The 26,470-nt window shown below is 42.7% G+C and overlaps 1 protein-coding gene and 1 long non-coding RNA gene across 6 annotated transcripts; one reads left to right on the top strand and one right to left on the bottom strand.

Annotated features, from left to right (window-relative positions):
• Positions 1-26,470, bottom strand: crema (cAMP responsive element modulator a). Of its 5 annotated transcripts, none has more exons than XM_036005152.1 (8): positions 26,365-26,470; positions 25,185-25,290; positions 23,648-23,774; positions 14,476-14,569; positions 14,210-14,355; positions 12,504-12,671; positions 2,897-3,056; positions 1-1,788 (listed from the first exon to the last, which is right to left on the bottom strand). In XM_036005152.1, exons 2-8 carry the CDS (start codon positions 25,278-25,280, stop codon positions 1,647-1,649), a joined length of 933 nt encoding a protein of 310 aa, XP_035861045.1. In that variant the 5' UTR covers positions 25,281-25,290; positions 26,365-26,470; the 3' UTR covers positions 1-1,646. The 5 variants fall into 5 exon arrangements, with proteins under 5 accessions (XP_035861045.1, XP_031148287.1, XP_031148288.1 ...); XM_031292427.2 differs by having other exon boundaries at positions 14,476-14,564; positions 23,643-23,774; positions 25,185-25,285; positions 26,364-26,464; XM_031292428.2 differs by having other exon boundaries at positions 25,185-25,285; positions 26,364-26,464.
• On the top strand, positions 6,973-15,967 carry LOC118495850. The gene is made up of 3 exons (XR_004898299.1): positions 6,973-7,184; positions 15,362-15,366; positions 15,957-15,967. It is a non-coding gene; the product is annotated as an uncharacterized LOC118495850 (long non-coding RNA).

Below are 26,470 nucleotides of genomic sequence, written 5' to 3'. Positions count from 1 at the left end.
TCACATTTGAATGTTTTATTAGAGAAACAAAAATAGTTTGGGTTTTACAATTCACACAAGAAAGTACACTAGGAGGAGACCACCTGGGAAAATATAGAGTCATTTGATACAGCAAAAAAAAAAAAATACATGCAGAGAAATTCAACTCAGTTGATATTAAAGAAAAGCTGACTTGTATTATTACCTGCTTTTTTATAGAATCCATCAGAACGGCTATTCCTCTGTGAGCACTAACCATGACGGGTCGGCTGACTGCCAGCCATTCTGTTGTCACGGAGCTGAACACTAGTTCCAATACCTTAACTGTTATTAAATATAGATCATAAGAGATCTGTCAGTGCTCTTTCTATCCTTTCAATAAAATATACTCCACAACTACAGAGACAGAAGATCACAATCACCAGAAACATTAACACAAGATGATTTATTACCATTCAAATAAAAAGTCTTTACATACAAACAAAAAAGAGAAAAGAAATTGGCATCACCCTTGAAACAGAGCATTTTAATATCTAGCCATAATCATGTAAATACAGTTTTATACCACAATGATCTCCATCATTCCAACAAGACTTGCGTGACGTTGAAGCGCAGCATTTATTCTGGGAGTTATGAATCATCTTAAGATTGTTGGTTTACAAAAGTTGGGTTTTCGGTATAGAATAGAGAATTTCACTTTTTTTAACATGTTTCACAACACGTTAAAAGGTTAAACATTTGCTTTGTAGAAGATAATATGAACCTGTGGAGTGAAATTCTTCAAATAAATGTAATAGCATATACATCCTCATAATATCCACATGGACACTTTGGTACTTTCTGTGCATTGACTAAAGAGCAGTTGTGCTCTGTCATTTCAAATACAACAATCTAATGAAAAATAACTTGCTAACCAAGTTCTGACTCAGATAGTGCCCCTCTGCATTGGCTTGACATATATGTCGCAGTTCTGTGCATAAACTGCCAAACATAAGAGGATTTTCATCTTGAATTCAAGCTTGAATTTTTCTTTTTGAAAAAACAAAACCTTTTTGACCAAATCAAGAACTTCCATACAAACTGAATACAAGTTGATGAAATCCAGGTAATCACTACAATGACAGTAATGCCTGAAGATATTCTGCGTTTTTCACATGAAGGAATGCATGAAAACGACCCAAAAACGCCGCAGATGACATTACCGAGTACATAAGGTTGAGTTGCCTGGTTGCAGCTGGTGTTGGATCTGCGTCTGACCTCAGACAAACTGGCTGGGAGTGAGACCTGGCTGACCAAACAAGGTCTTTTTTTTTTTCTTTTCGTAATCTGTAATTCGTGCTCGAGCGGTACATTTTCAGGAAGCACCTGTTTTTCCTTTCTTCCTGTTCCTCTTCTTCAGCTGGCTGTCATTGGCTGGCTTCGCCCAGCGCACAAAAGCAACAGCAAGCACAGTGTGCACGCAGAACGGAAGATGAGAACAAGAGCGAAACTGGCAAGCTCAAGCTGTTCCAATTCCCCCGGACACTTCTGAACTCAGCGTAAACCAGGCCTGAGTGAGCAGACACAAAGACGGTCAAAGCAGAGTCTTTTTTGTTTTTTTTCTTGGATTCGCTGTAGCAGTTTGTAAACGGTTGTCTTCAGCTCGTGACCACAAAAGGCCGCCGCTGCTAGGCTTTGTGGCAGTAAATGTCCTTCAGTGCTTTCAGCTCTTCAATCAGGGTCTTGTTTTGGTTTTCCAGCACAGCCACGCGGTTCTCCAGACATTTGACATACTCTTTCTTTTTCCTGCGACACTCGCGGGCTGCCTCCCTGGAGAGGAAGAGAGGGACAAAAGAGATTTGAGTCGCTTGATGAAAATGGGATTTAGGCTCCAGACAAAATGCAAGCTATGCACAATCCAAGGGATGTTTTTAAGGCGGTCAAGTTACGCTTTTATTTCGTAAACTGCTTCCACGTGTATATCCATATTTTCCCCGGCAACCATTCGCTCACCTGCTGTGACATTTCCCTATCAATCATGAACAATCACGGGGTTTGGAAACATTTGCACATCTACAAAGGCACTACGCTGCAGCTTTGCCCTTTGCACTACTTGTGACTTGTCGCTTTGGCAACCAAAAAAGTCTGTCCAGACTGTTCCATTGCATGGAGCCCTGGTTATGTCTTTAAATTTCAGTGCATGCATTCGGAACTCCTTAAACATGGTTGTAAATGGCAAGTTGTTGTTGTAACCATATTTAGCAGTAGGACAGACATTTTTAATCCCAAAATGAGATTCACCATGTGGATAAATATTACAGAATGACTGCAGGATAGAAAATAAGACTCTAAGGCACATGTGTCAAACTCAAGGCCCGGGGGCCAAATCCGGCCCCTATGCAAATTTTGATCCGGCCTGCATTTCAATTTAGGTTCACAGCAAATTTTGGCCCGACTAGTTGTGCACCACACCAAAAAAAAATGTTTTCATACTGTAATTATGCGACACTGCCGTGCAGAATTTGACAGACTTGCTGACTCTGAGACTCAGAATTCCCCCAGAAGCAGAGAGTTCTTTAATAATCAGGCTGTGAAACAGGTTGTGGTGAGTCGGCTGGCTGGTAGCTGCTTTCAAAAATGTTATCTTTGTTTTTCATGACTTGCTAAATTCTCCGATGGCTAAGAAACTTTTTTTAGGGTTTTATGTCGACCAAACTGTATGGGAGAAAGCTATATGAGACATGCAATAATTCAAAGTTAATTGACCTTTTTAGTTAAATAAAAGCATTTCAATAAACTCAACATGTATTGTGCTCGTCATTTCCAGTGTGGCCCTTAGTGAAATTGAGTTTGACACCCCTGCTCTAAATACTCTTGCTTGTAATGACATCTCTGTGGAATTTTCTCCAGATTTGCATCTCTTGGCCCCAGTTCCTACCTGTTTTTCATCAGTCGGACCTCCCTCTTGCGGGTGATGTCTTCAGTGTGCTGGGGCTGAGGGTTCTGCATGGTGCCCGGGGACGCAGCCATCACGATGCTGTGCGCCAGGCCCGAGTTGGGCGAACGCAGCTGGTAGGCTGGGATGTCTCCTGTGGCAGCTGCAGGGGGGGAGATGGACAAACAGCATTAGGACTCCATGTCCTGGAACTTTAACTTTTATTGCCATTACTTCTCTTTTACAGTATAATACAAATGTGATCCATTAAAGGCCATTTTCTTTTCAGATTTTTCCAATTTGACTGACTATCTATTCAGTCACACAGTGTGTTTCTTCACATTTTCACTTTAACACGACACTAAACATGAATGTGTTTCAACAGAGGATGTTAGACAGCACCTTCAGCCAAGAGCGCTTATCCGCTCTCCTTCCTGCCTTAAAAGATGAATTTCCTGCAGCCATGACCGTCCTGTGGACAGGTATTTGTTCTTAAATTGGGGTGGTATAGAGTAGGTCTAGACCACACTCTATAATACAATATAATATTATTAATAATATTAATATATACAATATATAATACAATACAAAACAAGGTAGAGTCTGTGAACTCATCAGTGAATCATCATAATTTCCTCTTTTTACATCATGCATTACCAAGCAAGGACCATTTAGGGCAGTGCTTCCCAAAGTGCGGTCCAGGGACCCCCCAGAGGTCCTTTAGGAGGTTCCAGGGGGAATCATTGGTTCTCTAAAGTTTTAATTATAATCCCATCCATAAGTAACACAATGACAATGAATGTATGACTGTTTAGGTCATGGGTTTCATACACGTTCTGTAATAAGACTAAATCTAAAAGCAAAAATCCTATCAGATGGGTGACAAAATCTTATCAAATGGGGGTCCGTGGTCTGATTGGTGTCAGTTTGGGAACCCCTGCGTTAGCGCATGACTTAGGCTGCAGGTCCTCTAATGGCCACTAGATGCTGGCGCAAAAGCAAAATAAAACACACAAAAAAACAACAGACCCTAAACTTCTCTTTTAAAACACAAAGTATATTTTGTCCCATGCGTTAGTAGATGTCAGGAGTACTATTTAATCATTTATGCTCTTGAAAGAAGTCATTTATGATGTCGGATTATTCTCAAGTAGCTGGAACAGGAGAAAGTGAAGTCAGTGTGGTTTGAGGCTACTCTGGTCAGTTAGGAAGGAGCTCCTGAGTGTTAGCGGCACACCACTGGTCGGATGTAACTAAGTACATTTACTCAAGTACTGTTGAGGTACTTGTACTTTACTTGAGACTTTTCTTTTCATGCCACTTTCTACTTCTACTCCACTACATTTCAGAGAGAAATATTGTACTTTTTACTCCACTACATTCATCTGACAGCTTTAGTTACTAGTTACTTTACATAAACACATGTAGTTTATAAAATACAATGTTTTATTATAAATTAAACTACCCAACAATATAACCAGCTGAGCTGATTAGACCATTATACACACACAACTGTTTGGATCCTTTACACTTTCTATAATGGGAGGGTTTTTCTGCATTGAGTACTTTTACTTTTAATACTTAAAGTACATTTTCCTAATGATACTTACAGACTTTTACTTAAGTAACATTTTCAATGCAGGACTTTTACTTGTAACAGAGTATTTTTACAGTGTGGTATTAGTACTTTTACTACAGTAAAGCATCTAAATACTTCTTCCACCAGTGCGGCACACTACAGTAGCAGCCAGTGTTTTGGAACTGATGTGTTTTTAAATACTTACCCACAATGTGAACTACTGTGTGCTACTGATAACCAGCAGTGTATTTGTTGGGTCATTAAAAGTGATTCTGGAAAAAGCCGCTTCCTGGATGTGGTTAATGTGCTGTTTGAGTTGAGTCATCAATGAGGTGGCTGCTGTCTCTCACCTTTTCAGTTTCTCTTCTTCACTTTGTTCCTGAGAAGTTTCTATCTACGCCCCCTCTCTTCTGTCCACACACACACACACACACACACACAGTCCCTCTCTTTCTCTGTCATTGTGACTCGCGCTGTGCTGACGTCAGTGTGTGCGTCTCACTCGCCCATTTTACATTCTCTCTTCCCTGCCTGGCCTCTGTTCCAGGAAGCCGGAGTGACGTCAAACTGACAACTATCTTACCCCCCCCCTTCCACTAACACCCGCCCCTACGCTCCCCCCTCCCTCCCTCCTCCCTGCCTGTCTGCCTGACAGCCAGTGGACTGGTTCAGAGAACAGACTGTGTGTGTGTGTGTGTGTGTGTGTGTGTGTGTGTGTGTGTGTGTGTGTGTGAGAGATATTGTATGTGTGTGTGTGTGTGTGTGTGTGTGTGTGTGTGTGTTACAGCGAGATACAGACTGACAGGAACATAGTGGAGCAAACTAACCAAGCGCTTGTCAACCTCTGAAAGCTGTTTTCTCGCTTTTTTTCTTTGACAACTCTGCCCTGACCTGTCGTAGCGCTTTTCCTGTGGTCCAATCTGTGGTATGTCTCCTCCTCAACCTCACAATGCACAAAGTAAAAGTCATTCAAATTTCATAAATCTTCCTCTGCGGAAAAAAAGTGTTGTCTCTCCAGTTGAAAAAATAGTCATCAAATTCACAGTCTATCGTATTCTTTTCATTCTGCTTAGAAATACTTAAAAATCCTTATTGGGAAACATAACTGACAGCATATGCAAATAAATGCATACATATGTCAAGAGTAAAAGAAAAGTAACTTTTACATGAGTAAACATATGGATGAGAGAAACTCTACCTGACTCCGTCTCATCCCCAGTCACAGCCATCTCTTGTTTCCAATAATCCAGCACCGCGGCAGCAAAGCACCTCAGCACACAAACACTGGTCTGCTCCTATTCCTCCTCGCTTCACTACAACCTCTCCGTCTCCTTCTCCCTTTTCCCTCTCTGCTCTCGCTGCAACCGAGTGGTCAACTCGTGAACTTTGCAGCCCGATTACAATTACAGGCATTGACATCACAATGACATCACTCCTGCCCCGCTGAAGTCAGTAAAACACCCTGGATTAGTCCCTCCCCCCTCCCCCCCGCGGATAAGATGGTGAAGTAAAGAACCACACAGAGCTGTTGCAGGCAGGCAGGGAGGGAGGGAGGGAGGGAGGGAGCCGAAGGGGGAGGTGGTAGTGCAGGGGTTGTATTTTTAGCAATGGTGACGCAACTGGAGAGTTGCTCAACAAACAAGAGGATATTGTGTCCCGAGTGGCTGCCGTGCACACTGTTGAGCACCATGATTGGAGGCATTCTGTGTGTGTTTGTGTTTTAAAAGACGGGAGGAGGGATCACAGAGACAATAAAGATAATTGAGGTTTTTGCATTTATTTGTTTAAAGTCATCACAACATGTCCACAACTGATCTAACTGAATTCTACAGGAAAACAGTTCTTTAACAAAGCCTGTGAAAAGATTATATTTGCTGTTTAAACACTCGGTTGCCTGATGGCTCTCTGCTGGAAGAATGCTTTTTCATGGTTTCTGCAGGTTTTACCAAGTCAAATTTAAGACTTTTTAAGACCTTTTTGAATTTAATTTAAGACCTATATCACGACATAAAAGTACAACAAAATACACAAACACAAACGTACTTGCAAAGTAAATAAATGTGTTCAAATTGAATAAAAAGCGGCTCGGAGCAATAATGATCTGTACATATACAGCAAATTATATTTGGACTATCGTAAGAAAGAACTACAACAGCACAGAATAAAATAAAAACCTTTCAATGAGCATTAGAGGAAATATTACATGGACTTAGGGAAATTAAGACCTGTTTAAAATGATTTAAGACCTAGAAGCCTTACTGCCTATACACTAGTCTTCCTGGTTTCTCAGGTCGAGCAGCTTCCATTGTGTCCAGACATTTCCTTGTTCCCGCCCATTTCTGAGCTGGGAATGACGTTATAACCGAGATGAATGCGATCCATTTACAAGTCAGATTTTCATTGTTTTCATTAGCTCTAGCCAGGTTAGCCATTGTTAGCAATGCCAGTTTATAACAACGCATTACGCTGATTTTTGTGCATACAAACAGCATAGCAACATGTCCACAGATAGAAGTTGGATACCGCTGTGTGTACGAGTGATTAAGTGAGACACAAATAAGACAGAAGTGCTTATAACTGTATGTTACTACAGCTTTCACAACTGTTGATGCACTGAGCAGCCATGTTGGATTTATAGCTCAGGGCACTCGGTGGTTGCCCGAGTTCCCGAGCTCTGTAATCCGAGGTCAGGGGACGTGTTTCCGACTTTGAGTGCAAATGGAACGCACTAAAAGGATCGGTGTATACAGCAACAACAACAACAACAACAAAGCAAAGCGCAAGAGCGACAAGCCCATTCCCAGCTGATCACCAAACACATATGAGAAAGCAAACACTCTGATGGTGCTGATGGTGCCAAATAAGCACAAGTATGTAAGCCCCGTCTCCATTTTTTCACTGATTTAATACATATTGTAATAAAACAGGTTTAAGGCATCAAACGAGTGTCATTCAAATGTTTCCTGTCAAACAAAGACAGCTGACATTACAGAACCAATGTGTACTTGTCATTAGGGCTGCACAATTAATCGCAATTGTATCGAAATTGCAATATAGACCAGTGAAATATCAAAATCGCAGGATGGGCATAGTATTTGTTAAAGGCAAAATATGTGTCAAACCATTCTGAATGAAGTATTGTGGTGCTGCAGAGACGTCCCGGCCTAAGAATCCTATCCTACAGACTACAGAAAACAATCTTTGGTTGGTACAGATCCTCGCAAAAATCACATTATCATTTAAATTTCTTTAAATAATGATACAAAAAAGGATCATACCCTCCAATATCGTGAATCACATCGCAATCGCAATATTACTCAAAACAATCACAATTAGATATTTTCCTCATATCGTGTAGCCCTATTTGTCATATTAAAATCCCCATTCATACTGACACTTATTTACAGCTAAGAGAGAACTTCACTACATTTTCTTTTTACACAGTCTCTCAATTGTTTTCTCGGCCTCATCCCAGTATTTTAATTCAGGATGACGGTGTTAAATTTAAATCACACAGATTGTCACTTTAGCCTCAATTTATGCTATGTGACTGTAGAGATGAATGTTATTCCCCTACATGTTCCTGTTATTCCCATACATGTTCCTGTATGTACACAATCCCAAATTTTATAGACACGTGCACATGCAATTTCAAAATCAGCAACCAGATGCTCCAACATTAGACGATTGGTTAAAAATTATTCATGAAATTTACATTATGGAGAGACTAACATTTCCTATAAAAATGCAATAAAAAAAAATGAAGGAGTTACGTTCAAAATGGGACAGGTACATTAGCCCACGGAGACCAGACCTGCTTTAATCACCTTGCTGAATTGCCATTAGACTGACCTACTGAGGAGACCCGTGTTGTGTAGCAGATTTTCATAACTGAATGGGTGTGTGACATCCTTTGTTAAAATGTTTATAGTTGATTAAAGGTCCAATCTGTAATATATTTACTGTAATAAATCCAAAAATGACCCCAATGCGTCATTAGATATTAAGGAAAAATGCTAAGTTGAAATACTATCTTTTCTGACAACAATGCTAATGCCAGTATTTTCTCCTTTTGAAATTTCCGTTCCGTGACGTAATGTCTGTTTGTGTTTTGGCCTGTGTGTTGGTATCATCTGCCCAGTTTGTCAGCCAGGCCGGGTTGCCAGATATACCTGTAAACACGTAAACCCAGCGCGCTACAGCTGGAACGTTAGTACAGCCATGAAAGCAGCAAACAAACCAACAGGATCAACGGAGATAGATTCTACCCGACCTAAAACAAATGGCATGTTTCTAACAGTTGCGTGACCAGAGACGTTACAAACCCCGGGTAAATATTGGAGATGTACACTCACCTTGAAGATTATTAGGAACACCTGTTCAATTTTTCGTTAATGCAATTATCTAATCAACCAATCACTTGGAAGCTGCTTCAATGCATTTAGGGGTGTTGTCCAGGTCTAGACAATCTCCTGAACTCCAAACTGAATGTCAGAATGGGAAAGAAAGGTGATCTCAGCAACTTTGAGCGTGGCATGGTTGTTGGTGCCAGACGGGCTGGTTTGAGTATTTTCCAATCTGCTCAGTTACTGGGATTTTCATGCACAACCATTTCTAGGGTTTACAAAGAATGGTCTGAAAAAGGAAAAACATCCAGTATGCGGCAGTCCTGTGGATGAAAACGCCTTGTTGATGCTAGAGGTCAGAGGAGAATGGGCCGACTAATTCCAGCTGATAGAAGATCAACTTTGACTCAAATAACCACTCGTTACAACCGAGGTATGCAGCCAAGCATTTGTAAAGCCACAACACACACAACCTTGAGGTGGATGGGCTACACCAGCAGAAGACCCCACCGGGTACCACTCATCTCCACTAAAAATAGGAAAATGAGGCTACAATTTGCACAAGCTCACCAAAACAACAAAAAAAAAAATTAGACCTTTCAAGACTGTAAAAATGTTGCCTGGTCTGATGAGTCTCGATTTCTGTTGAGACATTCAGATGGTAGAGTCAGAATTTGGCGTAAACAGAATGAGAACATGGATCCGTCATGCCTTGTTACCACTGTGCAGGCTGGTGGTGGTGGTGTAATGGTGTGGGGGATGTTTTCTTGGCACACTTTAGGACCCTTAGTACCAATTGGGCATTGTTTAAATGCCACAGCCTACCTGAGCATTGTTCTGACCATGTCCATCCCTTTATGACCACCATGTACCCATCCTCTGATGGCTACTTCCAGCAGGATAATGCACCATGTCACAAAGCTCGAATCATTTCAAATTGGTTTCTTGAACATGACAATGAGTTCACCGTACTAAAATGGCCCCACAGTCACCAGATATCAACCCAATAGAACATCTTTGGGATGTGGTGGAACGGGAGCTTCGTGCCCTGGATGTGCATCCCACAAGTCTCCATCAACTGCAAGATGCTATCCTATCAATATGGGCCAACATTTCTAGAGGATGCTTCCAGCACCTTGTTGAATCAATGCCACGAAGAATTAAGGCAGTTCTGAAGGCGAAAGGGGGTCAAACACGCTATTAGTAGGGTGTTCCTAATAATCTTCAAGGTGAGTGTATTTGAAAGATGGAGACAGCTTAGAGCCCAAGGATGCCGAGTTGGCTAATGTCCTCCTGAACAGGTAAACATTAGCTTCAGGCTAATTTATCACAGTTACGAGGGACGGGCATTTTATGTAATTTCAACATCCGTGTACTCACATTGAATTATATAGCTAGAGTACCCGAGTTGGTTACTCGCAAAAACAATTGAGACACAGCCAGTAAAGTGATCCCGACTGGTCCTGGCTAACACTGCCATGCTAACCCTGCTAACTGCTAGCGGCTGAAGCCGACAACGGTGAGTTATTGTAAGCCAAGAGAGGGGGGTTGTAAATCAGGAAGAGAGGACCGTGAGTTTGCAGTGTGTTTAGCGATTGTTGCCGTAATTCTAAGCCAATAAAGTGTGTTCAGTCGGGTGGAGAGGACGGTGAGGTAGTGGTATTTTTAGTGGTAGTACAGAGCTCCGCGTGAACACAGGCTTTTATGACTGTCAACATAGCCAGCATCTACCGTTAGCTACTCCGCTGTGCTGTGAAGTAATGTCTGGCTATGTGAGACAAGCGTCTACCAACATTGTTGTGGATGCTGTGGTCTCAGCCTGGCAACCTCCATGATCTTTGAGTCTGGGGAGGAGGGGGCGGGGGAGACGACTCTCTCCAGTATTTTGAATTTGTACTGCAGTAACTATTTTAAACACTAGCTGTCAGTATTACATATTGCACCTTTAAGGTAAAATGAAAGGGAGAATGATAGATGCAAGGAAAGCTTTTTTTGACTCATGGCTTGATGCAATTGTCTGAGTGATATTGTATCATTATGTACTGTATGTGTATCTACACTGGGAGAATTGTAAGTTACTTGATTGTCTTGAACTATGTATGATGTCCCTATGCCGTACTATGGAGCTCCTAAGGGGACATGACAGGACTTTTTTTTTCTTGTGCGCACGAGAAGCTTTCTAGTGCGCACAAGATGCTTTCTGGTGCAGAGATGCTTTATGCTCACAAAAAAACAATCTGAAGGCTGTTTTATGCTTCTGCGTAAAATCTACGCCGTTGCTACGCACGTAGATACCTGAAGACATAAACTTACGCTGGACCCTACGCCGTAGGCTGACGTGCACCTCTCGAAAAATGTAACTACACGTCGCAGCAACGCAGGTCGCAACGTTGCTTGGCTTGGTAGCGTTGCATTTCCCCCTACTCATTTCCTGGTTCTCCTCCATAATCAACATGAAATCAAGGAGAAGGTTAACTTTTCCTGCTAAAGATGTCTCACATTGGTCAGAAAGCACAGGGGAGACACTTTAAACCCCAGGCCACTTACGCAGGCTACGGAGAAAGCTCTGCGTGGAGCCTCCTCAGAAGCATAAAACAGCCTTAAGGCTAGCAAAATCTTGTGCACACCAGAAGAAAAGAAAAAATCCCATTTCCCTTTAGGGTCTCCGTTAGACTGGCTCCACCCTCCTCTGTACTTCCGCTCAATTTTAATTTTCCTTTGTGGTATATTCGCAGGTTTTCTCCGGTCAAATCTTTAGCGAACAGAGGGAGTGGCTGAGAACGATGACGTTGAGGTCGTGCGCTAGTTTGAGTTGTAGTTCCGTAATGGCGGCAGAGAAAGATGCGACCGAAGCCATTCGGTCCGCGCTGCCGAATATCCAGAAGTTAAAGCCAGAGCAAGAACAATCTTTGCTGAGTTGTGTTGGTGGCCATGATGTTGTGGCCCTCCTCCCCACGGGATTCGGGAGAAGTTTGATTTTCCAGCTCGCTCCGTTAAAGGTGCAGTAGGTAAGACTTATAAAACTAACTTTCTGTCATATTTGCTGAAACTGACCCTACGTTCCAGTAGAACTACATGAAGCAGGTCATTTAAAAAAAAAAATCCGGCTCCTCTGGCACCACCTACAGCCTGTAGTGGGATTTACAAAAATCCACAGCTCCCTGTTCAGATGCACCAATCAGGGCCAGGGGGGGTGTCTAACTGCGTGTCAATCACTGCTCATAGACACGCATTCATTCTCTCTTGTGGGGGGAGGGGCTGAGGAGACTGTTTTGGGCTTTAGCAGAAAGGGGGGAGGGACTGACAAGTTGTCGATGTTCACATTTTTTGGCTAAGTCTGGATCTTCACAATCCTACCTACAGCACCTTTAATGGTGAAGGAGTTGGCTAAGGCGAACGCTAGTGATGCTAAGCCGACGCCACGGCCAAACGTTAGCGATTGGTTATGGCAGATCCAGAGTGGCTCTGAGCAGATCCAATAGTTTTAAACTTCAACACAGTACCCGCCTTCAAGGAGGTTAACACTTGTCAATGGAGAGTGGCCAGACTCTCTGTACAAATGAAATGTCCCAGAGTCTGGTAGGACCAGGCTAGGGCTCCATACCCTCCCTGATAAAATCAAAAAAATGAAAAAATAAGTGTAGAAAAAAAAATTTAAGAAATTTCTAAACGGGTTGAAGCCTACCTTGGACGAGCACCTGTCCTCCCTGGATGTAGAACTGCTGTGGGGAGTCTCCGGGCGGAGCAGCACACTGCAGGACTGTGGCTCCAGGCTGGGTCAGAGTCTGGGCCCCCTGGAGGCCTTCCACTCCAGGGCTGCTCAACTGGATGGCTCTCCCCTGGGTGATCGCAACTGTGTGGGGTCAGCAGAGTAGCAACGTGGGAGTTATGTTATGTCAGGTATCATCAGGTTTCATTCATGTTTCTCATAGAAAATGTAAGATGACTGATAGTTGGAGCACTTGTAAATAGGGCTGTGCAATAAATCGAATTTACGTTATGCAAGTAAGCTCTTATTTTGGTTGCGTCCAAAATCCCATACTAACATGCTATTCAGTCAGCTAAAACAGTATGTGAGATTTTTTTGTATGTCAGAAACCTTAGTATGAAACAAATAGTATGTGAATTGCATATTGTTTTCAGGTGAAATATTACGGAATACAAACACTGGACACTACGCCGGCATAAGTATCCCACAATGCAATGCGGAAGTAACGACAACGTTCATAACAAGTCAGGACAGAAACCAAGGAGCTCTGTAATGTCAATAACGCTCTAATTTACATTTCTACATATTTAAACGACTGCTGGTCTAGTTGTTTACCTTTTTCAGTAATTTAAGCGTTATCTGGCAATGTCGCCAGAGCTGAGGTCGGCAGGGGTAACCATGGTTACGCGTCTCCAATGGCAAGGAGGCTCTCAGGAAGTGGCATAGAAAATTACGGCTTAGTGCGCCCGAAAAGATACACACTACAGTTTCTTTACACAAATGTATGTTGAAAGATAGTTTACATATGGAGTATGTACTGCAGAGTATGCAATTTCAGACGCAACCTTTGTCTTGTGTTCTGAAGGGGCCCACAGTTAAGCCCACAGTTCCATCCACTTTGCTACTCTATATATAGAAAATGACATATTTACATGGACACAATGGACCAATGTTGTAAATAAATACAACACTCTATCTGTATATCTGTATATATTTATTTTTATTTGTGTTCATAAAAAGGGTATTTAAAGTGTGCACATAACTATTATTGTCATTACTCGTATTCTATTTTTTCTATTTCTTATAATACTTTTTGTATATTGTTCCTATGTGTATTTGTCTTATTCTGATGGGTGTGAATATTTTTGAGCTGCTGTAACAAGGGAAATTATCCATTGTGAGAATAATAAAGTCTATCATATCTTATGTTATCTTATCTTTTCTTAAACTGGTCAGGAAGGCTGGCTCCGTTATTGGCTGCAAACAGGAGACTTTTTAAGCTGTGGTGGAGAGGAGGTCACTGAACAGACTTATCTATCATGGATAACCCCCCCCCCCCACTGGTCATACCACAGACAATATAACTTTTTAACACTTCAACATTGAGTGTTAGATAAGACTCATATTCATCACAATACTGCACTAAGTGCAGAAATATAGGGTTTACTTACATCTTTATAAATACTATTTAAGTAGTTGTACATTTTTTCTTCCAACTTGTATAGATGTATTTTTTTCATTTTATTTTTTGAATATTTGTTGTTCCTAGTGAAATTTCCCAATTTGGGATCAATAAAAGTCTATCTATCTAATCTAATCTTATCTTATCTTATAGAGCAGTAGACTGAGAGGGTGGATGAACCAAAAACTGCATGTGTTGAGGCTAGTATGTGTGTACTGACTATATTGTCCTGAGCTGGTCTGGTAGATGGAGGTTGGTACTGATGCTGAGGCAGCGCTGGAGACCACCGCCACCTCCTCCTCCGTCTTCTCTTCATCGATTTTAGGAACTGCCGGTGAATCCGATGAAAGCTCATTAAGTATTTTTCTGTGGGAGAAGAGAGAGACACAAAGTGATTCCACACAGACAGTTCAACATTATCAGCGTTACACTTGACAGACTCTGTGCCGTTTATCACGCTCTTGTTTAATGTTAACGTCTTCTCACCGATAAGATGGACGCCTGGAGAGAAGCACCCGTCTCTTGTGGGTGTCTGTGACTGACTCGTCATCCTCCTGCTCTCCTACAGTGGCAATCTGGAGAGTACACGCAGTATTTCAACGTGGTGAGTACAGTAACCCATAGTATAGTGGTGGAAGAAGTATTCAGATCCTTTACTTAAGTAAAAGTACTAATACCACACTGTAAAAAAATACTCTGTTACAAGTAAAAGTCCTGCAATGAAAATGTTACTTAACGCTCAGAAACCTAAGGTCATTTTTACAGTTCATTGTCCGTTTTATTTTCTAAAAAAGCTTGTAAAACATCAACCCTGTTGTCTACAGTCAATTTATGAACATCATTTTTTTCCAAAAATTGGCTATTAGAATATTTGTGCTGCAATGGGGTCACTTGAATGTAAAAAAAGGTTATATGACCTTAAAGACAAATGAACAACATGAATCTCACAGATATATATTGATATCACAGACAGATCAATAAAAGCTAAGCCAATCTCCTGTCTAAATCAGTTCCCATATGTATTAGTCACACTGTGAAGAAATAAACATTATAACTTATACAGTTGACTAAATATATAAATTAAAAAAAAAAAAAGCCCAGACGTTTTTGCCCTCATGACATTCACTTATGCCAATAATCAAATAATAATGTCATATTTATTGAAATCACACACACAGCAATGTTCTAAAACAGTTCTCCTATATATTTGGAGTCATGCAGTGCAAAAATAAACATAATGAACATTATAACTCATGTCAAAGGACAAACTATTTACATTTCTTCAAAAAAGGCCCAAATTTATGCCAAATTTCAAAACATTCTTCTCTGTAGAACGGTAATAAACTGGAGTGATCCATCTTTCACTCTATAGCCTTTGTTCTCGCTTGGATTCGCTGGAGCGATCTATCTTTCCACTCGATATACTCTTTGTATGACGGACCTGCCTTCCCATTGGTTGAAAGACGTCAACACAATCTCGCAAAGCATCATGGGATATTCAAAATGGCAGCTAGCATCGAGCTAGCGGCAAAAATGACGGAAGATTGATAAATTATGGACATCAAGTGGATAAATCTTGGATATAAGCGTTTGGATTTATTGCTGAACAACTCCGAAAAGAGGCACAACTTCCAGGCTGGATAGAAAACCTTCTGTAAAGGCTACAAAGACACCAATGACACCACCATGATGGATAACTCCTTAGCTTTTAGAAGCAAAAATTAGTAAGTTTCTACATTAAACCGTTATCAAATTATCTAAATATTAATCAGAGGTGCCGTTGTTCGTCGCCGACGACGAGGTCGGGTTCTATGGGTTAAGTAAAAGTATAACCCATACTCACAAGACCCCGGCTGAGCGCCGCTACGTTGGAGTTTACCCCAGTGGATGAGAGGGTCGCCTCCCTACGCCTGCGGGTTGTGGGGGGGAAAACTCTGACTGTTGTTTGTGCGTATGCACCAAACAAGAGTTCGGAGTATTCGGCCTTCTTGGAGACCTTGAATGGAGTCCTGTATGGGGCTCCAGTGGGGGACTCCATAGTTCTGCTGGGGGACTTCAACGCGCACGTGGGCAATGATGGAGATACATGGAGAGGCGTGATTGGGAGGAACGGCCTCCCTGATCTAAACCAGAGTGGTTGTTTGTTGTTGGACTTCTGTGCTAGTCATGGATTGTCTGTAACGAACACCATGTTCGAACATAGGGATGCTCATAAGTGTACTTGGTAGCAGAGCACCCTAGGCCAAAGGTCAATGATCGATTTTATAATCGTTTCATCTGATCTGAGGCCGTTTGTTTTGGACACTCGGGTGAAGAGAGGGGCGGAGTTGTCAACTGATCACCATCTGGTGGTGAGTTGGGTCAGGGGGTGGGGGAAGACTCTGGACAGACCTGGTAAGCCCAAACGGGTAGTGCGGGTAAATTGGGAACGTCTGGAAGAGGCCCCTGTCCGACAGACTTTCAACTCACACCTCCGGCGGAGCTTTTCGTGCATCCCTGTGGAGGATGGGGGCATTGAACCTGAGTGGACAATGTTCAAAGTTTCCATTGCTGAAGCTGCAGCAGGGAGCTGTGGTCTTAGGGTCTTAGGTGCCTCAAGGGGCGGTAACCCACGGACACCGTGGTGGACACCGGTGGTCAGGGAAGCCGTCCGACTGAAGAAGGAGTCTTTCCAGGATATGTTATCCCGGAAGACTCCGGAGGCAGTTGCAAGGTACCGAAGGGCTGCAGCCTCTGCCGTGAAAGAGGCAAAGCAGCGGGTGTGGGAGAAGTTTGGAGAAGACATGGAGAAAGACTTTCGGTCGGCACCAAGGTGCTTCTGGAAAACCGTTCGCCACCTCAGGAGGGGGAAGCGGGGAACTATCCAAGCTGTGTACAGTAAGGATGGGACGCAGCTAATACGCCCTCTATGGTAGAGGCAGAGCTGGAGGATGATGGAGGATTGTCGTCAATTTCCCTGGTGGAAGTCGCTGAGGTAGTTAAACAACTCCACAGTGGCAAAGCCCCAGGGATTGATGAGATCCGTCCAGAAATGCTTAAAGCTCTCGGTGTGGAGGGGTTATCTTGGTTGACATGCCTCTTCAACATTGCGTGGAAGTCTGGGACGGTGCCTAAGGAGTGGCAGACCGGGGTGGTGGTTCCCCTTTTCAAAAAGGGGGACAAGAGGGTGTGTGCCAATTACAGGGGTATCACACTTCTCAGCCTCCCCGGTAAAGTCTACTCCAAGGTGCTGGAAAGGAGGGTTCGGCCGATAGTCGAACCTCAGGTTGAAGAGGAACAATGCGGATTCCGTCCTGGTCGTGGAACAACGGATCAGATCTTCACTCTCGCAAGGATCCTGGAGGGAGCCTGGGAGTGTGCCCAACCAGTCTACATGTGCTTTGTGGATCTGGAGAAGGCATATGACCGGGTCCCCCGGGAGATACTGTGGGAGGTGCTGCGGGAGTATGGGGTGAGGGGGTCCCTTCTCAGGGCCATCCAATCTCTGTATGACCAAAGCGAGAGCTGTGTTCCGGTTCTCGGCAGTAAGTCGGACTCGTTTCAGGTGAGGGTTGGCCTCTGCCAGGGCTGCACTTTGTCACCAATCCTGTTTGTAGTATTTATGGACAGGATATCGAGGCGTAGTCGGGGTGGGGAGGGGTTACAGTTTGGTGGGCTGGGGATCTCATCGCTGCTCTTTGCAGATGATGTGGTCCTGATGGCATCATCGGCCTGTGACCTTCAGCACTCACTGGATCGGATCGCAACCGAGTGTGAAGCGGCTGGGATGAGGATCAGCACCTCTGAGGCCATGGTTCTCAGCAGGAAACCGATGGAGTGCCTTCTCCAGGTAGGGAATGAGTCCTTACACCAAGTGAAGGAGTTCAAGTACCTTGGGGTCTTGTTGCGAGTGAGGGGACAATGGAGCTTGGTCGGAGAATCGGCGCAGCGGGTGCGGTATTACATTCAATTTATCGCACCGTTGTGACGAAAAGAGAGCTGAGCCAGAAGGCAAAGCTCTCAATCTACCGGTCAGTTTTCATTCCTACCCTCACCTATGGTCATGAAGGCTGGGTCATGACCGAAAGAACAAGATCCAGGGTACAAGCGGCCGAAATGGGTTTCCTCAGGAGGCTGGCTGGCGTCTCCCTTAGAGATAGGGTGAGAAGCACAGTCATCCGTGAGGAGCTCGGAGTAGAGCCGCTGCTCCTTCGCGTCGAAAGGAGCCAGTTGAGGTGGTTCGGGCATCTGGTAAGGATGCCCCCTGGGCGCCTCCCTACGGAGGTGTTCCAGGCACGTCCAGCTGGGAGGAGGCCTCGGGGAAGACCCAGGACTAGGTGGAGGGATTATATCTCCAACCTGGCCTGGGAACGCCTCGGGATCCCCCAGTCGGAGCTGGTTAATGTGGCTCGGGAAAGGGAAGTTTGGGGTCCCCTGCTGGAGCTGCTACCCCCGCGAACTATATAAATTACTCCTGGTGTGGGAAATTTACACACATCTAAAGTGCAATGTTATGAAAGAACCATTTCCTTCTTTTCACATCCAATATCCAACTAAAAAAATGTCATATATTTAGCAAACTAAACTTCTGTATGAAAACAGGGAAAACAGGTAATTTATTTGTACAAAAGGCCGTCTATAAGCAGTGATTGTTATGGCGTTTTTCCATTACATGGTACCTGCTCGACTCGCCTCGACTCTACTCGCCTCGACTCCATTGCATATTTTAGTACCGCCTCAGCGTGGCTGGTCGTATGCCGGCTCGACGCACACACCAGCGCACAAGTATAACATCAGGCCACTTGAGCTTGTTTTACAGTTCTGTGGAGGCTCCACGCAGGCAGAGCTTTCACCATAGCCTATGTAATATGTGGCCTGATGTATACATTTGTCAGCTGGTGTGTGTGTCGAGCCAGCATGTGTGTGTGTGTACGTAGGATACGGCGAAAGCTCTGCCTGGAGCCTCCGCAGAACTGTAAACAAAAGCAGCGCCGTAGTAAACTGCCGTGACCTAACGCGACACACACACAGAACGTCGAAGGTGTGTGTTGTTGCCAGAAGACACATTTAGTTTCTAAAGAAGCTGGAGGCAGCAAAAAAAAAAAAACAGCTGGCTAAACTGTTTAAAAATAGCGGGTTTGTTCAGGACACCCCCGTCTGTCGCTTTCACGTCACCTTTTCGGCTCGCCTCAGCTCGCTTGGAACCTCGACTGAGGAGGTACTAAAAAAAGTACCTGTTAGCAGGTACCAGGTACTTTTTTTCGTAATGGAAAACCAAAAAAGGCGAGTAGAGTCGAGGCGAGTCGAGCAGGTACCATGTAATGGAAAAGCGCCATTAGAGTGCATGTCGGAGAATAGCGCAGACACGCGCATTACACCACGAGCGGGCACGCGCGCCACCCGGCGGAGAAGTGAGAGAAAGAAAAAAAGAGACTCGCCGTCCGAGGGATAACTAGCCAGTGAGGAATATTTCCAAATTAAGAGCTTTTGTGACTAAGGGTGAGTTGGAGATTATCATTCATGCTTTAATTTCCTCTCGTCTAGATTACAGCAACAGTCTTTTTACCCCTTTTGAGCAAGAAGGAGCTTTACCGTCTCCAGGCTGTTCAGAACTCGGCTGCAAGGTTTTTAACTCACATTAACAAAAGAGCATACATCACACCTGTTTTAGCGTCACTTCACTGGTTACCAGTCCAGTATAGAATTCAATTTAAAATTCTGGTCCTTACTTTTAGAGCCCTGCACGGTCAAGTTCCTACCTACATATCTGACTTGATTCAGCTTCACACTCCCACCAGGAGTCTGAGGTCATTATGTCAGAGGCTATTAGTGGTTCCCCACACTCAGTTTAAAACTAGAGGGGACCGATCTTTCCAGGCAGTGGCACCTAGGCTGTGGGATGTCTTGCCTCCCTTTCTGCATTGTGTGAATTCGGTTGAATCTTTTAAAAAGCAACTGAAGACTCTGCTCTTCAAGCAGGCTTTTAGTTAGTCGAGGGTTTCTTATGGTTGTTTATGTTTTCTATTTGTATTTCATTTTCTTGTATTTTAATTTGTTGTACTGTATTACATTTTATTGTGGAGCACTTTGTGATTTTTTATCTGTGAAATGTGCTATATAAATAAACTTTACTTATTGACTTACTTAGTTACTTACAGTGGAGATGGCGTGTGTGCGTCCTTGAGAATTCTAAGTCGTATAACTTATGTTGTTGGTTCATTGCTAGCTGGTGATTTCGTTGTTTGTGTTCGTCACCTGCTAGCTAGGTTGCACGTGGCTGTTGATTCAATATAATGGCGATTGTATATAACGCCCTCGCTCACGTTTGTATTTTATGTGCATTATTTACATGCTACAGTAGTTACACTGCATTAAGATAATGTAATTAATAGTGGGTTTATTGTTATTATTTGCTATTATTGTTATATAATTCCTATGCATTGTGTATGGTAGCCTTTACAATGTTATTTATTTACAGCATTTGACCGGCATAAAATCGGCATATGTCAGACTGACCGGCCGGTCACGTGAAAATCAGCCAATTCACCAGGTCACCAGACGGTTAATCGGTGCATCTCTAGTTTATAATAAATCATCGTATATTTATACAGTGTTGTAATGTAACAAAGTACAAATACTTTGCTACTGTACTTAAGTAGAATTTTCACATATCTGTACTTTACTTTACTTATATTTCCCGAAACTTTTACTTTTACTCCACTACATTTCCCCTGAGCATCTTAGTTATTCATTACTACAAAATAAAATCACAAGAAATGTGTTACACTGGAAAAAAAGCAGGTTTGGAAAATTATTGCTCATTGCCGAGATAATGCTCTGTTCCAGTTGATGACCTGATGCCTGTTTGTTGCCAAAACTAAAGAAGAAGAGGAGGAAGCATAATGACTGATAGTGTCATGGAAACACCTGGTGCAGTCTCTGCTGCCATGGTAACAGACAATGACCCCCTCCCCCGACGACAGTGGTGATGAAGATAGCGTTACACACCTTTGGCCATAAAGTTCATAATCAAAATTTATATTCTAAAAGGTGACTTTAACTTCTACTAAAGACGTTTTCTGGTAAGATACCTGTACTCTTACTTGAGTATTGCTTTCAAGTACTTTATACCAGACTGTATTTAGAAACTACATGTGTTTTGTGTGCAAAAATCTTAATGTGTAAAGTAACTAGTAACTAAAGCTGTCAGATGAATGTAGTGGAGGAAAAAAGTACCTCGACATTTGTACTTAAGTACAGTACTTGAGTAAATGTACTTAGTTACATTCCACCTCTGCCCACAATATAGTTTTTTAAAATGTTGGCAACATATTTGGTGTTAAATGTTATCACTGAGAGGGCATTGGTTTCCGTACACAGACCTCTGGGAGTATTCTGGGATGTGTCTGATACAACAACTTGTGAAAGAGAAGGAAACGAAGCAGCATTTTGTTTTGAGCCAACCCATCACAAGACTCAACAGAGACTCTTATCTGTCTACGGTGTAATTATTCGTGAATGTGTGAGTTAACGCCCTCTTTTCTCCAAGCATAATTTCCCTGCAGCATGAATAAACAGGTTTACATTTTGCCACCCAAAGGGTATTGTTGGAATAATAACAAACAGGAATCTGCCAGGGTTATGTAAGGGTTAGGGTTAAGTAAGCTTCTATGACTCACACACTGGTGCGTAATGGTTGAGCATTATCAACACAAAGGCTGCTTTGGCACTGTTAGAGGACAATGACTGCGCCAGACAAAGGACCAGTCTGATATATGCCAGGTTAAACAGGCGTGTGTCTATGTCCATTTATTGATTATTATGTGAGTGAAAGTTATGCCTATGCTTGTAAGGCCTAATAAAAGTAGCAAAATGACTTCATTTGTAATTTTTCTGCACACCGTTTAGTCTGGATGTTCAGAGATGCAAATATATAACTTTTAATACACCGGCTCAATCAGAACTGTGCATTTCTGTGACAATGTAATTGTTATTGTGAATGTTCAGCCAATACCACAATTAAGTGGGACGTGTTATTGATGAAAGTCACTGATATGAAGTACAGAGTAAGAGTTGAAATCAGTTAGAAAACCACTTTGTGGTTGACACCTGCTGCTTCACGGTGCAGTTCACAGGTGTGATGCCTTCCTGACCCGTTTCCTCTGAATGATACTTTTCATGACAAATCAACCTGTGCTCTGCAAACCAAGCTGCACCTGTGAGGAAATCTGCTGCAACATGGTATCTGATCAAATTTGATTTCATTTCCCATCTACAAACTGTTTTTGTTTTTTCAAGTGCTGAAAAAATACGGAAACATCTGTGCGCCTACAGCACATTGTTCGAGGGAAACGATCCGATTGTGACTTTTGGCCAGCGTCACACCGCTCCAGCCCACAGGTCAGTGTTGTCTGATGTGTCTACAGCTGGTGGAGCTGTCCTCCTGGCCAGACGCAACAACAACGTCTCCTCAATGTGAAGGTTACACTGCAGAGCTTAAATCTCAGATCCTACTGCTCACATCAATCCTCTTAACAGATGCACTGCATTAGACTACAGGGACATCGGAGTACTTCCTACACATGGCATGGTTTGTTTACAGCAGTTTTATTTAGTTAAATTTGACTTAAAGCTTTAGTGCGTAACTTTTTTATATTAATGGATGTCCGTTACCAGGGCTCAACGCTAACTTTTTAAAGTGGTTGACGAATTGGCAACCAGGCATCAGCTTTTGGTTGCCGAAATTGACAAATACGGTTGCCATGTTTAAAACAGCCTATATTTGGAGCAATTCATTTCTTATGTAACTATACCACCCATTTTAATGATGAAACAATGAGATAATGGCTTGGAATATAATTTGCCATCCCTCTCAAATAGGGGTGCGACCGATCACAAAACTCACGGTTCAGCTCACGGTTTTGAGTCATGGATCGGATAAATTTTTGGATCAGCACAAAAAAAAAGGGGGGAATTTGAATGATTATTAAAAATCTAAAAACAATAACGTTCAACAATAATTACTTCTTTCACCAGTAAATTGCTGTTAAAATACAAAAACAGATGAGAAAAGGGTATTTGTATAATTTTGAATGCACCATGAGGTTTACCAGTTTCAAGTAAATGCACCATTTAGTCCCGTCTGTGTTGTTTTTCCGACAACAGCAGTGACCATAGTGCTAGTTTGTGTCTTTAGCTGCAGACTGTTATATGTCCCGGTGTTGGAATCCTCTACAGTGAAATGCAGTCACACTTTACACCGTATAGCTGTCAGCATTTTAACCGTGTTTAATCCAGTTACTACTGTAGCTAGCGGTAGGCTAACGTTAGCTGCTGCCAAGTGTAACATTATTAGTGTTTACTAGCGTGACATGCAGCGATGCCTCTGTTGCCTTTAACGTCTGAAATGTGGTGTTGTACACAAACGTAGTGTTTCAACTTTACGGAGACAACCAAATAAAATAGACTTCTTTTGAAATAAGATTTTCCAGTTTTGTAAGTCTTGATTTGTTTTTATATTTAAAAAAAACGCAAACATTGAACAGGTGGTTGCCAAAGGGGGCAACCAGAGGCCACGAAATGGTTGCCAGTTGGCTGTTCTCGGTTTAAGAAAAATAAGCTGAAGCTTAATATGAGTACAAATCATGGCATCGGCGACCACTGCATGCTCTCACCTGACCAGTCTGGACTTGTGGGGACTGTATGACAGAGGTCTGAGGGGCCTGGATCACCCCCTGGACCTGCACCGTCTGACCATCACACAGCTGGACCACCGTCACACCAGGAGACTCTCCTGCCACCGACACCTGCAGGCACAACTCCAGACAATCACGCCAAGATCCACAGGGGTAAACATAACGGACGGACAGAGAACATTGCAGATTCTGAATGTTTTTACAAAATATCCCATTATAGTATCCTATTATATAGTGTGCTTAGAAGTGCTGAATTTACAGCTCACAGCAATTAAGTATGATACAGTGTGATACATAAAGTGTCGGCAAAAATGCCAACTACTTTTTTTCTTCTAAACCTTTATTGTGTTTAATTATTAATATCCAATGCTGTCCAAACGGCTCCAAAATCCAAACCCCAAGTTCATTTGGTACCCAGGAAAACAAAGTATGAAGTTGATTGGATGAACGGTTCATGAGATATTTCAAAGACAACAGACAAACACACACGCACATACAAAGATTCCCCGATTTATAGTTAGATGTCTAAACCATCCAAGGTACACGGACCACAAACTGTGAGGTTGTAAAACGTAGGTTTCTACTCCTGTAGAAGCCACAAGTCCATATGAAATCAACCTGGTTTTATTCACAATGTCACGGAGAAGTACTACACTACCCACAATCTTAGTGTAACAGCATCGTCTCTGATTGGTGGTGCTCGCTGTTACCATGGAAATGTATACCGCACCCGTGAACCCGCAAACGGCTAGCGAGCTGCTACTACTGAAGCCTTTCTTTTTGCCATGTTCTTTTGCATCAGATCCAATGTTTTATCGTCATGATTCATCTTGTCAACTGGTTGGTCTGTTTCCAGGTTGAAAAATTTTTTGTATAAGCATTTTCTGAGAACACGAAGCATGATCAAATTAAAAATAGTATTATTACAATTTTTGTAAAACTGCCCATATTCAAACTGTACACAGTTAATTTCTCGCATAAAACAGTCTCATTTCCCCACAACTTTATCTAACTAAGCGCGGTTCAATCATGCGAGGCTCAGCTGCGGCTCATCTAGAGATTCGGCATCATCGCCGCTACAGCCCGTAGTGATGTGTCCCGGCCACAGCCGAGCCGCGAGATTCTAGAATTGATTGCTTTTTTCGTCTGCTATTTCACCACTAAATTCATTTCTGAGACTGTTTTATGCGAGAAATTACAGTGTAAAGTTTGTACATGGGCAGTTTGAATATGGGCAGTTTTACAAAAATTGATGGCCAATTGCACATTTTCTCCGATATGTTGTCGGACATGGAAGCTCCAGTCTTAGGTGACAGTCAGCTGGTGGTGGCCAAACATCACATGCTGAACAAGTGTAACAACTGTCCATGAAGTGTTGAAGTGACAGTGATGCCCTGCAGTACCTTCTCTGTCCGTTTAAATTGCTGAACACTTTAGGGGTGTGTGTGTGTGTGTGTGTGTGTGTGTGTGTGTGTGTGTGTGTGTGTGTGTGTGTGTGTGTGTGTGTGTGTGTGTGTGTACCTGGGGAGACAGACTGTCTTCACTGTAGTTCTCCTCTCCATCTGTCACCGAGTTGTTCAAACTGCTGTCCAGCTGAGGCGAGACTGATATATCCATAGTCAGTCACCTAGACATACACACAAGAAGAGTATTAATACTTCCTTGTATTTTGTTCTCCAGTACCATTATCAGAGATCCCAAACAAATGATTGTCTTTTCATGTGATACCTAACTTGCCTCTCCCAGGACTAGTTAGATACAGCATTTCCCTGGAACCCCAATATATCAATATATCATTGGAACAGCCAAACACAATGATTCAGTATACTTTAATTTGTGCTGTCTACTCGTGCGTTGCCTGTAAGTTTGAAGGATGAAGATCACAAAGACTTGACGGATGTCAACAGCCAGTGTCACAGTCACAAGGAGGTTGTACTTCAAGTATTTCCAAATACGTTCACAAAAATGAACATGGGCCTGTCTGATAAACATTCGTTCAAACACTCACATCTCAAGTTCATATGGTCTACTATCTGCCATTGAAGGAGTGAAGCATCTGATTAGAAAGTGTTCCCATAATGCATAATCAATTAGATTAAAACAAGTTAAATTAAAGCATAATTCAAGAACTGTAGGTCTTGGATCTCACCAAGCCCCAAGATTTAAAATAATTACTGTTAAGTGTCAAAGCAGAGGACAATATAGGCAACATAAAGTACACTTTGAATTTCCAAGTTGAACAAAGTAACGTTAGGCCTAATGCAAAGTGAAAAGGAAGCTGTGGGCTAGAACTTCCCCTGTGTCATTTAAACACTTTTATTTTGAAAGGTAGGCCTATATACTTTTATCAACGCAATACAGCAAATACAGAAAGTAAAGGCTATATGTAAGAGGAATTTGGAACAAAAATTGAACCATTAGTATTTTCGTATATGGAATATTTTATTTTGAAGACAGAGACACCTTTTGCTCAAACATCCGACATCTTGACGCTTGACGCAGCTCTGAAAACTTAAAGCAGAAAGGAACTAGTGCCAGCGGAGCCGAGGGGAACGTTGCTTTTTTCACTCCATGTTGATCGGCCTGTTCTCAAAGCAAAGTTGGAATGAGCCGTCCGGCACCGCGGACGTGTATGCCCACTGTCCCTCGACTCTGGCCGACTGGCGCCGAGCAAAAAATGTGACAGCTTTGCATGACTTACCGAAGTTTTACGTAGTCTGACTCGTCACTAATGACAGTATGGGTGGACGGCCTTCGCACACGTAGTTTCACGTCAGCGCTGATGATGCTGTGCCGAAAATGTCGAC

This window comes from Sander lucioperca, chromosome 9 (assembly GCF_008315115.2).
Source record: "Sander lucioperca isolate FBNREF2018 chromosome 9, SLUC_FBN_1.2, whole genome shotgun sequence".
Lineage (NCBI taxonomy): Eukaryota > Metazoa > Chordata > Actinopteri > Perciformes > Percidae > Sander > Sander lucioperca.
This window is presented reverse-complemented; position numbering and strand designations above follow the sequence as displayed.